General features: G+C 40.9%; 1 protein-coding gene across 1 annotated transcript in view; it reads left to right on the top strand.

The window, feature by feature from the left end:
• The first annotated feature begins 3,935 nt into the window (after positions 1 to 3,935).
• NUP160 (nucleoporin 160) overlaps positions 3,936 to 17,591 on the top strand; it is a 68,337-nt gene continuing 54,681 nt past the window's right edge. The window contains exons 1-7 of the mRNA XM_036861640.1: positions 3,936 to 4,053; positions 4,323 to 4,434; positions 7,794 to 8,004; positions 8,631 to 8,853; positions 10,176 to 10,254; positions 11,123 to 11,237; positions 11,742 to 11,900. Of these exons, the coding sequence (XP_036717535.1) occupies positions 3,954 to 4,053; positions 4,323 to 4,434; positions 7,794 to 8,004; positions 8,631 to 8,853; positions 10,176 to 10,254; positions 11,123 to 11,237; positions 11,742 to 11,900 (999 nt within the window). The 5' untranslated portion in view covers positions 3,936 to 3,953. The remainder of the gene's footprint in view (positions 4,054 to 4,322; positions 4,435 to 7,793; positions 8,005 to 8,630; positions 8,854 to 10,175; positions 10,255 to 11,122; positions 11,238 to 11,741; positions 11,901 to 17,591) is intronic.

Here is a 17,591-nt window from a genome sequence, read left to right as displayed (position 1 = left end):
CTAGAAGGAGTGAGCTGGAAAAACAGTGGAGAGCAGTCAGAATACAGGAGTGAAACAGAGAATGACAGTGAAGGGTTGTGGTCACCGGTAATAACAAGAAATAATAACAGAAGCGCTTAACAAATGTTGACTACTAAGGAAAAAAACACCTTTCCCCCGGAAAATTACAATTTTCTCCCCAAATCGATCATCTACTCTGCCCTAAATACGGGTAAAGCCGCAATATCTTCCAAACATCCAGATCACAAATAGAAGAAAAGGCAAATGCCTTTCACATATGCAAGTGAGCAGCATTTAGGTAATGCCAGCAGGTAGCAGCATCAATGTTTAATTGAATACATTATGATTCATTATACAAGAATACATGAATCAGTAGATGCAGAAAACGCTTTTGACAAAATTCAACACCCATTTATGATAAAAACTCCCCCAGAAAATGGGCAGAGAAGGAACCTACCTCAACATAATAAAGGCCATATATGACAAATCCACAGGAAGCATCATACTCAATGGTGAAAAACTGAAAGCATTTCCACTAAGATCAGGAACAAGACAAGGATGTCCACTCTTGCCACTCTTATTCAACATAGTTTTGGAAGTCTGAGCCACGGCAATCAGAGAAGAAAAGGAAATAAAAGGAATACAAATTAGAAAAGAAGAAGTAAAGCTGTCACTGTTTGCAGATGACATGATACTATACATAGAAAATCATAAAGATGCCACCAGAAAACTACTAGAGGGCTTCCCTGGTGGCTCAGTGGTTGGGAATCCACCTGCCAATGCAGGGGACACGGGTTCGAGCCCTGGTCTGGGGGGATCCCACATGCCACGGAGCAACTAAGCCTGTGCGCCACAACTACTGAAGCCCGCATGCCTAGAGCCTGTGCCCCGTAACAAGAGAAACCACCTAAGTAAGAAGCCACCTCAGTGAGAAGCCCGTGCACCACAGTGAAGACCCAACGCAGCCAAAAATAAATTAATTAAATAAATTAAAAAAAAAAAAAAACTACTAGAACTAACCAATGAATTTGGTACAGTTGCAGGATACAAAATTAATGCACAGAAATCTCTTGCATTCCTATACACTAATAACGAAAGATCAGAAAGAGAAATTAAGGAAACACTCCCATTTACCATTGCAACAGAAAGAATAAAATACCCGGGAATAAACCTGCCTAAGGACAAAAAAGACTTGTACTCAGAAAACTATAAAACACTGATGAAAGAAATCAAAGATAACATAAACAGATGGAAAAATATACCATGTTCTTGCACTGGAAGAATCAATATTGTGAAAATGACTATACTACCCAAAGCAATCTACAGATTCAGTACAATCCCTATCAAACTACCAATGGCATTCTTCACAGAATTAGAACAAAAAATTTTACAATTCATAAGGAAACATGAAAGACCCCAAATAGTCAAAGCAATCTTGAGAAAGAAAAACAGAGCTGGAGGAATCAGGCTCCCTGACTTCAGACTATACTACAAAGCTACAGTAATCAAGACAGTATGGTACTGGCACAAATACAGAAATAGAGATCAATGGTACAGGATACAATGCCCAGAGATAAACCCACGCACCTATGGTCAACTAATCTATGACAAAGGAGGCAAGGATATACGATGGAGAAAAGACAGCCTCTTCAATAAGTGGTGATGGGAAAACTAGACAGCTACATGTAAAAGAATGAAATTAGAACACTCCCTAACACCATACACAAAAATAAACTCAAATGGATTAAAGACCTAAATGTAAGGTCAGACACTATAAAACTCTTAGAGGAAAACATGGAAAAACATCTTAGACATAAACCACAGCAAGATCTTTTTTGACCCACCTCCTAGAGTAATGGTAATAAAACCAAAAATAAACAAGTTGGACCTAATTAAACTTAAAAGCTTTTGCACAGCAAAGGAAACCATAAACAAGACCAAAAGACAACCCTCAGAATGGGAGAAAATATTTGCAAATGAAGCAACTGACAAAGGATTAATCTCCAAAATACACAAACAGCTCATGGAGCTCAATATCAAAAAAAACAAACAGTCAAATTAAAAAATGGGCGGAAGACCTAAACAGACATTTCACCAAGGAAGACATACAGATGGCCAAGAGGCACATGAAAAGATGCTCAACATCACTGATTATTAGAGAAATACAAATCAAAACTACAATGAGGTTTCACCTCACACCAGTCAGACTGGCCATTATCAAAAAATCTAGAAACAATAAATGCTGGAAAGGGTGTGGTGAAAAGGGAACCCTCTTGCACTGTTGGTGGGAATGTAAATTGATACAACCACTATGGAAAACAGTATGGAAGGAACTTCCCTGCTTGGCGCAGTGGTTAAGAATCCACCTGCCAATGCAGGGGACACGGGTTCGAGCCCTGTTCCGGGAAGATCCCGCATGCCGCAGAGCAACTAAGCCCATGCGCCACAACTACTGAGCCTGCGCTCTAGAGCCTGCGTGCCGCAACTACTGAAGCCCGCGCACCTAGAGCCCATGCTCTGCAACAAGAGAAGCCACTGCAATGAGAAGCCTGCGCACCACAACAAAGAGTAGACCCTGCTCGCCGCAACTAGAGAAAGCCCGCACACAGCAACAAAGACCCAACGCAGCCAAAAATAAATTAAAAAAAAAAAAATCAGTATGGAGTTTCCTTAAAAAACTAAAAATAGAACTACCACATGACCCAGCAATCCCACTACTGGGCATATACCCTGAGAAAACCATAATTCAAAAAAAGTCATGTACCACAATGTTCATTGCAGCACTATTTACAATAGCCAGGACATGGAACCTAAGTGTCCTAAGCAACCTAAGTGTCCATCAACAGATGAATGGATAAAGAATATGTGGCACATATATACAATGGAATATTACTCAGCCATAAAAAGAAACGAAATTGAGTTATTTGTAGTGAGGTGGATGGACCTAGAGTCTGTCATACAGAGTGAAGTAAGTCAGAAAGAGAAAAACAAATACTGTATGCTAACGCACATATATGGAATCTAAAAAAAAAAAGTGAACCTAGTTGCAGGGCAGGACTAAAGATGTAGACATAGAGAATGGATTTGAAGACACCAGGTGTGAGGGGGAAGCTGGGGCAAAGTGAGAGTAGCATCAACATATATACACTATCACATGTAAAACAGATGGCTAGTGGGAAGCAGCAGCATAGCACAAGGAGATCAGCTTGGTGCTTTGTGACCACCTAGAGGGGTGGGATAGGGAGGGTGGGAGGGAAAGGAGACGCAAGAGGCAGGGGATATGGGGACACATGTATGCATATGGCTGATTCACTTTGGTGTACAACAGAAACACAGTATTGTGAAGCAATTATACTCCAAAAAAATCTATTAAAAAAAACACGAATACAGTCTCTTGAAAACATTCCAGCACAAAAGGTCCCTCTGCCCTTCACTCCCTCTCCCCACTATCCCTACGGTCGCTGAAGAGTGAAGAAAAGGAGACAGGGTGGAGATTCACTGACTGACACAGCGACGCAGGGAGAGGTGACCGCAAGCTAGGAATCCAGCAGAGGGCGCCCATCTGCTGGGCCTCCCCGGACCTCGACCCTCGCGGGAGACTGGGCGCCGCTGCCCGGGCCGGCATTTTTTAAATGGAAACAAACCCGGCCCCGCCCCCTGCCCTGAGGCCGCCAGGAAAATGGCGCCGCACCTTGGGGCTTCCTAGCAGGCCACGCAAAGGTTCCCGCAGGTAGAGTCTGCAGGCTTCCCCTACCCGCTTCTCATCTGGCTTCCTCCCTGCCCACCCTGTCTCCAACTAACTCGGTGGGAGCCTCACAACGCACGGTCGGACCCGCGCTTGACCTCTACCGGCTTCTTCACCTGTCCGCATCTCCGCCCGCTCCGCCCCCGGAAGTGACGACATCCGCCGCGTCCTGCTGGTGTCCCGTCGGGCCTCGCGGTGGCGCGGGAAGATGGCGGCAGCGGGAGCCATGGAACGGAGCTTCGTGGAGCTCAGCGGAGCTGAGCGCGAAAGGCCGAGGCACTTTCGGGAGTTCACAGTTTGCTGCATTGGTACGGCAGAATCCCAGTAGGGCGCGATCCGATCCTTCGCCTCTGGCTTCTCCCCTGGATCCCTAAATCTCTGATCCCCCGTTCATCCTTCTGAGCCCACATGCCTATAGCCCCGGAATCAGAGCTTCTTTAGTGTCCTACTTCTTCGTCTTTTCTTCCCATTCTTTTTGTATGGATTTTCAGTCCGTCACCCTCTGCTTTCTCAGCACCCTCAGTGCGTGTCATTCCCAGAGAACCACCTGTGCACTCTGACCCCTTTCATTTTGCAGGAAGTGCAAATGCCGTGGCCGGAGCCGTGAAATACGGTGAGAGCGCGGGAGGCTTCTATTATGTGGAAAGTGGCAAGTTGTTCTCCGTCACCAGAAACAGGTTCATTCATTGGTAAGTGCTGTGTTTGTCAAACCCCCTGGAAGGTCGGGTTGTTCGGCGGCTGCATTTTCGCGGCTGTTCTCAAGGTGTCATTCATTCTCCGAAGTGGTTATCGACAGGAAAAGAGAAAGACTGTTTTCTATTCATATGTGAATCAGTGGAAAATTAAGGAGACCCAGAGTTCTAGAAGAGGTACCCTCCCAGGCAGCACTAAAAGCAGAAGAAACGTAGCTTAGGGGTTAAAGCCCCAAAGACCAGTTTTAAACATGAAACCATTATGTTTTTATAGTGCTTTACAGCTTCCTTCATTCTACAAATATGTTTGAGCCTTTATATGTCAGGCACTGCTAGGTGTGCTGGGGGTGAAGTGAGGAACAAAACCAGTCAGCATTTTCATCATGCAAGATGTAGCAGTGTAAGAATAGATGTGGACCCACCTTTCATGGGGCAGTCTTGAGAAGGGGGAAGACATTATATAGCTAATGAACACATTTATAAATACAAATTTTTCATACTTGCCTCGGAGGAAAAGTATAGGGGCTTTGAGGGGCTAATGGGAGTACCAAATATTATTGGTGGTGCTGGGAAGCCCTAAAGCAAGTCACATTTAAACTGAGATCTGAAAGATGAAAGGTTAGTTAGGCAAGGGGTTGAGGGAGAGAGCAGTTCAGCAAGTGGGATCACCGTGCACAAAATCCATGAGGTGGAAAGAACTTGACAGGTTTGAGGAACTGACTAAAGGTCTGTGTGGCTTAGGTGCAAATGGGCAAAATAGAAAATGATGTGAGAGATACTAAGACTAGGGAGGTAGGAAGGACCCTCAGGTCCTTTTTAAGGATTTTGGATTTTATCCTGAGTACACTGAGCAATCATTGATGGGTTTTAACGGATTACTAAAATGATCAAAATCACATTTTAAAATAATCAGTCTACTTTGTGGAAAGTAGATTTGGGTTGGATGGGTACAATACAAAAGAACAACTTGCTTATATGACGGACCAAGTAAGACGTTAGTGACTCAGTTGTGGGAGTGGCTAGGAAAAGAGAAATACATGGATTCAAGATACACTTAGAAGTTAGCTTCATTTGGACCTGGAGATAGATTAAATATGGGGTGAGGGGTGGTAAGGGAAAAGGAGGGAGCAAGGACAAGTCCCTGTTTTCTAGTGTGACTAACCAAGTATTGGGTGGAGGGGTTGCCATCTAACGAGCTACAGAAGATGGGTTTTGGAGAGATGTAAATAATTCTTTTAGAGGTACTATTGAAGTATCTGTGTAGTAGCTCTTTGGCAATGTCAAGTAGGCGTTGAAATTTATATGCTCAGAAGGAAGACCTGTGTTAAAGATGCGTATCTCATTTATATAAGAAATATTTATGAGGGGGTTCCCTGGCGGTCCAGTGGCTAGGACTCGGCACTTTCACTGCCGTGGGCCCAGGTTCAATCCCTGGTCAGGGAACTAAGATCCCACAAGCTGCTCAGTGTGGCCAAAAAAAAAAAAGAAATATTTTTGAGTGCCTAATATGTTCCAGTCAACGTTTAGGGACTGAGGACATAGCAGGGAGAAAAGCAGGCAGTCCCTGCTCTTGTGGAGTGAGCAGATGAGCAACAATAAGCAAAAATACCGAGTAAATATAATTTGTCAGGTAATAGTTGGAAGAGAGAACAGGGAAGAGGGAAGGGGAATTATTATTTTTAATATTTCACACAAGGTAGTCTGGCAAGACCCAGTGATAACTTGACACTTGAGCAGAGGAAGTAAGGATAACTGAGGGATGAGATTTCAGGTAGAGCCTTCCAAGAAAAAGGAACAAAAAGTGCAAAAACCCTGAGTCAGGAGCTTGTGTGTTGTTTTCAAAGAATGGCAAAGGGCTAGGAGTCTGCAGCTGAGTGAACAAAGGATAGAGGAATAAGGTAGCCAAGATCCAGATTAAGGTTTTGTCGGTTATTTTAAGGCTTTGACTTTTACTCTGAGTGAGATCAGAGGTTTTTAAGTGAAGAAATGGCATGGTCTAAGTTGTGTTTTTAAAAGGTTGCTTGGCTGGTGTGTTGAGAACAGAGTGTAGTAGGAAAGGGTGGGAGCAGGGAGACCAGTTAGAGGTTGGCGCCACAATCCAGACAAAAAATGGTGGTGGCTTAGACTGGGGTTGGTATTGTTAGAGGCAGTGAGAAATGTTCTGATTGTGGATATGTTTTTTGCGGGGGGGGGGTGCTGCGTTGGGTCTTCGTTGCTGCGCGCGGGCTTTCTCTAGTTGTAGCAAGCAGGGGCTACTCTTCGTTGCAGTGTGCGGGCTTCTCGTTGCGGTGGTTTCTCTTGTTGCAGAGCACAGGCTCTAGGCGTGCGGGCTTAGTTGCTCCGCGGCATGTGGGATCTTCCCAGACCAGGGCTCGAACCCATGGCCCCTGCGTTGGCAGGCAGATTCTTAACCACTGTGCCACCAGGGAGGTCCCTGTGGATATGTTTTAAAAGTGATTTTATTACGATTTACTATTAGATCAGATGTAGGGTATATAGAAAGAGGAGATTCAAGGGTGACCCCCAGATATTTGGCTTGAACAACTAGAAGTTATAGAGATGTCATTAATGAGTTGGAAAAGAGTGCAGGTGAAGCAGGTGTTTTTGTTTCTTTGTCTTTCAGGTTTGCTGTGTCCTGGAATTCTGTTTTGGACAGGTTTAGTTTGAGATCCTTGTTAGATATACAAGTAGAAGTGTTGAGGCAGTAGTCAGGAGGTCAGTGGAGAGTTTGGGCTGAATAAGATACAGATTTAGGAATTGTAGGCATTCAGTGGCATTTAAAGCTGTTATATCAAAGGAGATCATCTAGAGAATGGATTCGGGTAGTGTGGTAGATGAGGTGATGGCAAGTTAGGGCATTCCCAGAATAGTGCTTTCTATGGTTCCAAAGCTACCACATGGCAGAGTTGTGCCTCAAGAAGAGTCTTCCCTGCATCCTAGGAGGAGGAAGCTATAGAAGGGGAAATACCCACATTTATAAGGTCACTATAGTTTGACTTTGTAGTAACATATGTAGAGGCCACATTGCACTATAAGTAATGAGGGTGTGTGGTGTGAATTTTCATTATAGTGGAGTTTAATTGCTTTGAATATTGTTTTTAAAAAATGGACTATGAAGTTTGGAAATGCCTCCATTTAACAGAGAATCATATAATAAGATTTGCATCTTATATAGTGCTGTGTTTTGTAGACTATATAATGTGGTGGTTTGGAATGTCAAAATTGGTCTGAATTTGTTTATCCAAAATTTTCAAATTGGGAGAGTTCATCTGGAAATTATTGCCATACATTTCAATGCAACAATCAGAAAGAAAAGCATAAACTTTTTTTTAACAAATGTCTCTTCACTTTAATAGGAAGACCTCTGGAGATACATTGGAGCTGGTGGAAGAGTCACTGGACATAAATCTGTTAAATAATGCAGTTCGCCTCAAATTCCAAAATTGCATCCTCTTACCCGGAGGGGTTCATGTCTCTGAGACTCAGAATCATGTGATAATCTTGATACTAACCAATCAAACAGTGCACAGGTTACTTTTACCACACCCTTCCCGGATGTATAGGAGTGTAAGTTGGTTAAGTATAATATCCTTTAATTCCCAAGTTACTCTGACTGTCACAAATTTAGTAATAGAGCAATGTCCTTTGGAATTGAAGAATATTTGGATTCTTTGCTGGCCCTAACCAAGCATACTATCATAGTTACTATTTAAAATGATCACACACATTTTAAGCTGCAAAAATAGTTTCATTAAAAAGAATAGCTTTGGGGACTTCCCTGGCAGTCCAGTGGTTAAGATTCCATGCTTCCACTTCAGGGAGCATGGGTTCCATCCCTGGTCTGGGAACTAAGATCCTGCATGCCGTGTGGTGTGGCCAAAAAAAAAAAAAAAAAGAATAGCTTTCTGGGAATTCCCTGGTGGTCCAGTGGTTAGGACTCCACACTTTCATTGCCGAGGGTGCAGGTTCGATCCCTGCTCAGGGAACTAAGATCCTGCAAGCCCCGCGGCCCAGCCAAAAATAAAAATTAAAAAAAATAATAAAGTGGAGAGCCATGATTTAAAAAAAGAAAAAATAGCTTTCTTTTTAAGCTCAACGATTTTTTACTTTAAAAACTGATAGCGATTGGGAGGAACTGAGCAAAATCCAGTTTATTTTGGTTTAACAGATTTTTCTTTTTAATTACTCCACAGGAGTTGGTAATTGAAAGTCAGATGCAGTCAGTATTCACTGACATTGGAAAAGTTGACTTCAGGGATCCTTGCAACTATCAGTTAATTCCAACAGTACCTGGACTCTCCCCTAATTCTACCACCTCGGCCGCCTGGCTTAGCAATGACGGGGAGGCTCTGTTTGCTCTACCATCTCCCTCTGGGGGAATCTTTGTTCTTAAACTACCTCCTCATGACGTACCTGGTAAGAACGGGAACTGAGCATGGGTTTAATTTTAAACAAAGGAATACTGGCATTAAAACAGATGTTAGAAGTCCAAGGCCATCATCTAATGCAGGAATTGCTTCTTTACTACCCTAAAATGGTCATTCATTATTGCTTGCATTATGACTCCCTAATGCTTTACTGTTTTTTTCCTAAGAGGGCAGGATTTTATATAGTGGATGAGGAACTGTCCAGCTTACTGGAGTATGGGAAAACAGATAACTGTAAGGTGACCTATTCTAAGGCCTTTAGTAGACATGAGTTGACTGGTTTTCTACCTTCACTTTGTGGTATTGTAACTAAAATAAGTTAACTGAAACAAGGAAGCTCAGTGCTCATACCCTGCTCCAAGTCGCCACTCCTCTTACCTGGATTATTGCATTTGCTTCCTAAATAGCTCCCCAGATCTGTCCTTACCCCTCTGCAGAAACTTCTCAGGCAGACCGGTACATTTTAAAACCCAAGGTGAGTCATGTCATTCCACTGCTCAAAGCCCTCGGATCGGGGCTGTTCTTCATCTCCCAAAGTCCTTACTGTGACACCCCACTGCCTCTCTAACCTCATCGTCTCATTCTCTCCCCCCTCCTCTGAACTGGCCACATGCCTTCTTGCAATTCCTTGAACATACCAGGTACACCTACCTCAGGGCTTTGGCGGGGCTAGTCTCCCCAGCTACCAGTGTGGCTCATTCCCTCAGCTCCTTTAGGTTCTTACTCAGTGTCACCTCAGTGGGTGACCTGACCACCTTTTTAAAATTGTAACACAATTTTAACAATAACACAATTGTACACACGCACCCCATCCCCATTCACTATACCCTTTCTATGTTTTATTTTTCTCCACTCTTTACATTCTACTTAATTTGTTAACTGTCTCTGCTTCTCCCTTCCTGCCAATGGAATGTAAGTTCCATGAGGACAGGAGTGTTTTAATTGGTTTTATTTACTGCTGTATCTCTAGCACCTAGAACTGTGCCTAGCACGTGAAAGGTACTCAGTGTTGCTTTTGGAAAGAATGAAGTGCTGCTTCCGAGCAGCAATATGGGTTACTGTTTGTAAATGGCAAAAATTTCCCCTAGGAATATAAAAATGCTGTTGTTATTGACCGCATAATGATTCAAAATATTTTAGGTATGGTATATGTGGAAAGGTACAGCCTAAGACTTCCTTAGTGTAGAAATGTAGAAGCCTGTCACCTATTATAACTTCCTTGTTCGTGTTTGCATCCTTCTTGCCTTTGGGCTTCACTGAGTATGATCAAGAGGTGCCTTGGATATCATTGGTCTATTTTCAATCTTGTAGGGATGGTGTCAGTTGTGGAGCTGAAACAGAGTTCAGTAATGCAACGATTGCTTATAGGCTGGATGCCGACAGTTATCAGGTGAGTGGTCTCTGGTCGGTAAATCATGGGGCCCAAGAACTTAATCTTTTGCCCTGGTCAACACCTGTTAGTGCTTCCAGTCTGACTCCAAGGCAAATAAACATTATACTGGAAAGGAGAAGGGTCTATACAACGTTACATTCTATCTGAGAAGAGCTGCACTCCAGAGCCCACTTCATTTGTGACTTGACTCTTTGACAACAGAAACTGGCTTACTATACTTCTCACAATATCCAGTTCAGTGCTCTGCCCTGACTTACCAAATCCAATTTTGTGTAATATTAGAAGTAGAAAGTTTGATGGTTAGAACAGTATTCCATTGATATCTAGCACTTTTTAAAATTTATCAGAATAATTGGATATAAATCAAATAGAAAATGTAGTTGTCTTTTTTTTTTAAATTAATTTGTTTATTTTTGGCTGTGTTGGGTCTTCGTTGCCACATGCGGGCTTTCTCTAGCTGCGGCGAGCGGGGGCTACTCTTCGTTGCAGTGCACGGGCTTCTCATTGCAGTGGCTTCTCTTGTTGCAGAGCACAGCTCTAGGCACGTGGGCTTCAGTAGTTGTGGCACGCAGGCTCTAGAGAGCAGGCTCAGTAGTTGTGGCGCACGGGCTTAGTTGCTCTGCGGCATGTGGGATCTTCCCGGACCAGGGCTCGAACCCATGTCCCCTGCATTGGCAGGTGGATTCTTAACCACTGCGCCACCAGGGAAGCCCAGAAAATGTAGTCATCTTATACCAGCCTGTAAACTCTTTTCCTTCTGTTAAGAGTGTGCATTTATAATTTTATTTTATCTCTTAAATTGCAAATTCTAATAATCAGGTAATTTGCAACAATAAAATTCTAAAACTTGGCCTTATGTCTTCAGAGGTGATCAGGGGCCTTCAGATCGTCCCCTGAATCTTGCTGTTTATTGTGTCAAGCACGATGCCTTCATCTTTGCTCTATGTCAAGATCATAAACTACGAATGTGGTCTTATAAGGTAAATGCTACATTTATAGTTACTACAAGTTAGAATAGGATTGCAAATTGTAGGGGAATTGAAACAAATCCTGCTTCTCATAATATGATCAGATCTCTTAGTTTGGAAATTATGGGGCATTTCCAGATTCAGACAGTTTCATTTAGCTTATTTTTCATACATTTCTCCCCTAACCTTTTGTATTTTTATTTTGAAAATTATGAGTCCTACAGAAACATTGAAGTGGTACAGAGTATACTCTTCACTTCGGAACAAATGTATTTTTAAAATGCAAGTTGGTAAAATAGTTTTCAACATTCGTAAACAAAACAGCTGATGATTTTATCTATCAGACTAAAGAGATATTTTCATCTCAGCCCTTTAAAAAAAAAACCCTTAGGGCCCTTCAGATAAATTAGATAGAGTGCTAGATATAATGGATGTGCATTCTTTAAAAAGGGAAGGAGTTTGTTTTTCTATCCTGAATATTCTTTAATACTACTTACTAAATGTTTTCTTGGGCAGGACCAAATGTGCCTGATGGTAGCTGACATGCTAGAGTATGTCCCTGTGAATAAAGATCTTCGGCTCACTGCTGGAACTGGACACAAATTACGACTTGCCTATTCCCCTTCCGTGGGACTCTACCTAGGGATATACATGCATGCACCAAAGCGAGGACAGGTATGAAACAAATGAGAGACGTATCAAGTTATTCTGTATATACTGTTATGGGGAAGTAGCTATAGACTCATTGAGTCTATTTAAGCTCTTCACACCAACCTAGATGTATCTTGCATTGTTTCTGCAGAGATGGTAGGTTTTGTGCTAATATGTGAATTAAAAGATCTTGAAGGAAAAGTCAGGATGAAAGGGAGTAGAGAGTTTAAAGGAATATGGAAGGAAAAGTTAACCAAAACTGAGCAAGAAAGAGCCAATTTGAAAGTCTGGGTGAAAAAATGGAGTTGTGAAAGGGATGTAGATGTTATTAAGAGGTACAGGGGAAGTTAATTTTTAGAAATAATTTTGCTCATCATCTAAACAGTAGCTATTGTATGTCAATGAGGTATTTAGGATACAATACAATGGTATAATCATATAATAAACAGCCACGGGAATTCCCTGGCATTCCAGTGGTTAGGACTCTGAGCGTCCAATGCCAGGGGCCTGGGTTCAAGAGGGAACTAAGATCCCGCAAGCTGCGTGGCCAAATAAATAAACAGCCGCTTGTTGGGTATTGTGTGTTTGGCATGTTGCCAGGCCCTTTATGTACATTAATAGCAAACGCTTGGGCTGTGCTTATTACTCACACACTACACATATCATCCGTTTAATCCTAATAACATTCCAGTGAGGTAGGGTTTGTCCCCCTCACTCTGCCGGAGCCCTGATTCCCCATGCTGGGTGCTGCTCTGCTTGGTGCCCTCTTCACTCCTGTTGGGCTCTGATATCCCACTCCAGGTTGCCCTTCCACATGGATGCCCTTCTCACCCTACTTGGGCCTTGACACTCTGTACTAGTCCATCCCCCCCCGCCATGCAGTGGACACCCTTCTCACCTACTTGGGCTCTAGTCCCCAGTGCAGGCTGCCACTCTCTGTGGACACTCTCCTCACCCTACTTGAGTTCTCACCCTGCCCCAGATCTTCCATACATGTGGACACCCTCTCACCCTGCTCATGCACCTCACCCTAAGCCAGGCTACTCCCAAATATGAAGACTTTTCTACATTCTTGGGTTCTTGATTCATTCTGCAGTCCCCTCCTTGGGCTCATAATTTGTTAGAATGGCCCACATAACTCAGGGAAACACTCACTTACATTTACTAGTTTATTGTGTGATAAATGATGAAGAGGTATGTAGGGCAAGGTCCAGAAGGGTCTCATGGTGTTGAGGTGCACCACCCTCCCAACACACGGATGTGTTCACCAACCTGGAAGCTCTCCAAATCCCATACCTTAAGAATTTTTAAGGAGGCTTCATCACATAGGCATGATGGGTTACTAATTCAATTTCTAGCCTTTCTTCACTTTCCAGAGGATGGGAGTTAGGGCTGAAAGTTTCAAGCTTTTAATTAGACTTGGTCTTTCTGGTGACTAGCCCCCATCCTGAAGCTATCCAGGAGTCACCTCATTAGAACAAAAAGTGTTCCCATAACCCAGGATATTCAAAGGAATTTAGGAGCTCTGTGTCGGGAACCAGGGTCAAAGATCAAACATTAGAACAAAAGATGCTCCTAGCACCTCTATCACTCAGGAGATTTCAGGAGTTTTAGGAGCTCAGTGTCAGGAGCCAGAACCAGAGACCAATATATATATTTATTATTACTTCACAGATTCTGATAGAGGTTTGTTGACTCTGTAGATCATATTGGAAAGAATTGCCATCTTAGCAATATTAAGGCTTTTGGTTCATGAACATGGGATGCTTTTCCATTTATTTAGGTTGTATTTAACTTTTTTAGCGATGTTTTATAGTTTTCATAGTATAAGTTTTGCAGGGTTTCTTTAATCAGTTTATTTGTACATATTTTATTCCTTTTGATACTATTGTAAATGAAATTATCTTCTTAATTTCATTTCAGATTGCTCATTGCAGGTTTATAGAAATACAATTCATTTTTTTATATCGATCTTGTATCCTGTAACCCTACAGAACTCTTACTAGTTTTAGTAGTGTTATAGTGGAATTGTTGGGACTTTCTATTTACAGGACAACATCATCTGCAAATAAAGATAGTTTTACTGCTTCCTTTCCGATCTGGGTGCCTTTTTTTTTTTTCCCCCTTAAATTGCCTCGGATAGATCCTCCAGTACAATGTTGAATAGAAGTGACAAGAGTTGTCTTATTCCTGATTTAAGAGAGAAAGTTTTTAGTCTTTCACCATTGAGTGTGATGTTATCTGAACTTCTCATAATGCCCTTTATCGTGTTGAGGAAGTTACTTTCTATTCCTAGCTTGTTGAGTGTTTTATTAATGAAAGAGAATTCAGTTTGGTACCACTGCCTTGATTCACATTGACACCAATAATTTTACCTACCGTTGCTTTTGCATTATCAGTGCAAATATTAACACAGTGAAAAGGGCAAATGATGCAGTATTATTTTTTTTTTTTTTTTTTTTTTTTTCTTTTTTTTTTTTTTTTTTTTTTTTTTATTCACACACACACACACTGTATTTTATTTTTACAAGACATAAATAGACTGACACCAAGCATTGTACATGGATGACCACAACAAAAGCAACAATGATTGCAATTACCAAACATGAAACACACTCATACTATGTCATAATATTGACATTCAGTCCAGTAATCCTCCACTGTAACAGCTCCTTTACTTTGCAGTGAAAATTGATTTGTATATTCTTTGCCTCTGAGTCCTTGTGGGATTTTTTTTTTTTTTTTTAAATTCAGACAGAAAGTCACAAAAATTATACTCATCCTCATCAGTTCACTCAGTCCCATGTAATTAATTTTTTTTTCATCTTGATCTTTTGTTAGCACTTTTATGAGTTCATCAGTTTTTCATTAGAGTTCTGAAAATGCTTATTCATTCAGTTCAGCAGTACAGTCAGTTACCAGAAACCTGTACTTGTCAGAGTCTTTTCCATGAATTTCTTGAAGATGAAACCCTTTTATAGGAACATATTTGCAAAATCATCAGAGTACACCCAGAACTGTCTGTAAATGACAAAAGACTTAAAAATGACCACGGTTAAAGATTTGATGAAAGTTCATAATAATGCAGTTGACAAGAAAATTAGTTATTTCTGAGATATACATTTTAAAGTAATAACTAGGATTATTACTTATAACATTATACCAGAACATATAAGATTTTTAGAAATTTCATGTAATGTCTGAAACATTTATATTAACATATTTCCATACATATTTCCATACAAATACAAATATAAGATTTTTAGAAATTTCATGTAATGTCTGAAACATTTATATTAACATATTTCCATACATATTTCCATACAAATACAAATATAAGATTTTTAGAAATTTCATGTAATGTCTGAAACCTTTATATTAACATATTTCCATACAAATAACCCAATGAAAGTTTAGTATTAGTTGTTTTGTTTGTTTTTTTATACTGCAGGTTCTTATTAGGCATCAGTTTCATACACATCAGTGTATACATGTCAATCCCAATTGCCCAATCCAGCACACCACCATCCCCACCTCACCGCAGTTTTCCCCCCTTGGTGTCCATATGACCATTCTCTACATTTGTGTCTCAACTTCTGCCCTGCAAACTGGCTCATCTGTACCATTTTTCTAGGTTCCGCATACATGCATTAATATACGATATTTGTTTTTCTCTTTCTGACTTACTTCACTCTGTATGACAGTCTCTAGATCCATCCATGTCTCAACAAATGACTCAATTTCGTTCCTTTTTATGGCTGAGTAATATTCCATTGTATATATGTACCACAACTTCTTTATCCATTCGTCTGTTGATGGGCATTTAGGTTGCTTCCATGACCTGGCTATTGTAAATAGTGCTGCAATGAACATTCGGGTGCATGTGTCTTTTTGAATTACGGTTTTCTCTGGGTATATGCCCAGTAGTGGGATTGCTGGGTCATATGGTAATTCTATTTTTAGTTTTTTAAGGAACCTCCATACTGTTCTCCATAGTGGCTGTATCAATTTACATTCCCACCAACAGTGCAAGAGGGTTCCCTTTTCTCCACACCCTCTCCAGCATTTGTTGTTTGTAGATTTTCTGATGATGCCCATTCTAATAGGAGTGAGGTGATACCTCATTGTAGTTTTGATTTGCATTTCTCTAATAATTAGTGATGTTGAGCATCTTTTCATGTGCTTCGTGGCCATCTGTATGTCTTCTTTGGAGAAATGTCTATTTAGGTCTTCTGCCCATTTTTGGATTGGGGTGTTTGTTTCTTTGATATTGAGCTGAATGAGCTGTTTATATATTTTGGAGATTAAGCCTTTGTCCGTTGATTCATTTGCAAATATTTTCTCCCATTCTGAGGGTTGTCTTTTCGTCTTGTTTATGGTTTCCTTTGCTGTGCAAAAGCTTTGAAGTTTCATTAGGTCCCATTTGTTTATTTTTGTTTTTATTTCCATTACTCTAGGAGGTGGATCAAAAAAGATCTTGCTGTGATTTATGTCAAAGAGTGTTCTTCCTATGTTTTCCTCTAAGAGTTTTATAGTGTCCAGTCTTATATTTAGGTCTCTAATCCATTTTGAGTTTATTTTTGTGTATGGTGTTAGGGAGTATTCTAATTTCATTCTTTTACATGTAGCTGTCCAGTTTTCCCAGCACCACTTATTGAAGAGACTGTCTTTTCTCCATTGTATATCTTTGCCTCCTTTGTCATAGATTAGTTGACCATAGGTGCGTGGGTTAATCTCTGGGCTTTCTATCTTGTTCCATTGATCTATGTTTCTGTTTTTGTGCCAGTACCATACTGTCTTGATTACTGTAGCTTTGTAGTAGAGTCTGAAGTCTGGGAGTCTGATTCCTCCAGCTCCATTTTTTTCCCTCAAGACTGCTTTGGCTATTCGGGGTCTTTTGTGTCTCCATACAAATTTTAAGATGATTTGTTCTAGCTCCGTAAAAAATGCCATTGGTAATTTGATAGGGATTGCATTGAATCTGTAGATTGCTTTGGGTAGTATACTCATTTTCACAATGTTGATTCTTCCAATCCAAGAACATGGTATATCTCTCCATCTGTTGGTATCATCTTTAATTTCTTTCATCAGTGTCTTATAGTTTTCTGCATACAGGTCTTTCGTCTCCCTAGGTAGGTTTATTCCTAGGTATTTTATTCTTTTTGTTGCAATGGTAAATGGGAGTGTTTCCATAATTTCTCTTTCAGATTTTTCATCATTAGTGTATAGGAATGCAAGAGATTTCTGTGCATTAATTTTGTATCCTGCAACTTTACCATATTCATTAATCAGCTCTAGCAGTTTTCTGGTGGCAGTTTTAGGATTCTCTATGTATAGTATCATGTCATCCGCAAACAGTGACAGTTTTACTTCTTCTTTTCCAATTTGTATTCCTTTTATTTCTTTTTCTTCTCTGATTGCCGTGGCTAGGACTTCCAGAACTATGTTGAATAATAGTGGTGAGAGTGGACATCCTTGTCTCGTTCCTGATCTTAGAGGAAATGCTTTCAGTTTTTCACCATTGAGAATGATGTTTGCTGTGGGTTTGTCATATATGGCCTTTATTATGTTGAGGTAGGTTCCCTCTATGCCCACTTTCTGGAGAGTTTTTATCAGAAATGGGTGTTGAATTTTGTCAAAAGCTTTTTCTGCATCTATTGAGATGATCATATGGTTTTTATTCTTCAATTTGTTAATATGGTGTATCACATTGAT

The sequence above is a fragment of the Balaenoptera musculus genome, chromosome 8, assembly GCF_009873245.2.
Source record: "Balaenoptera musculus isolate JJ_BM4_2016_0621 chromosome 8, mBalMus1.pri.v3, whole genome shotgun sequence".
In the NCBI taxonomy this organism is placed as follows: Eukaryota; Metazoa; Chordata; class Mammalia; order Artiodactyla; family Balaenopteridae; genus Balaenoptera; species Balaenoptera musculus.
This window is presented reverse-complemented; position numbering and strand designations above follow the sequence as displayed.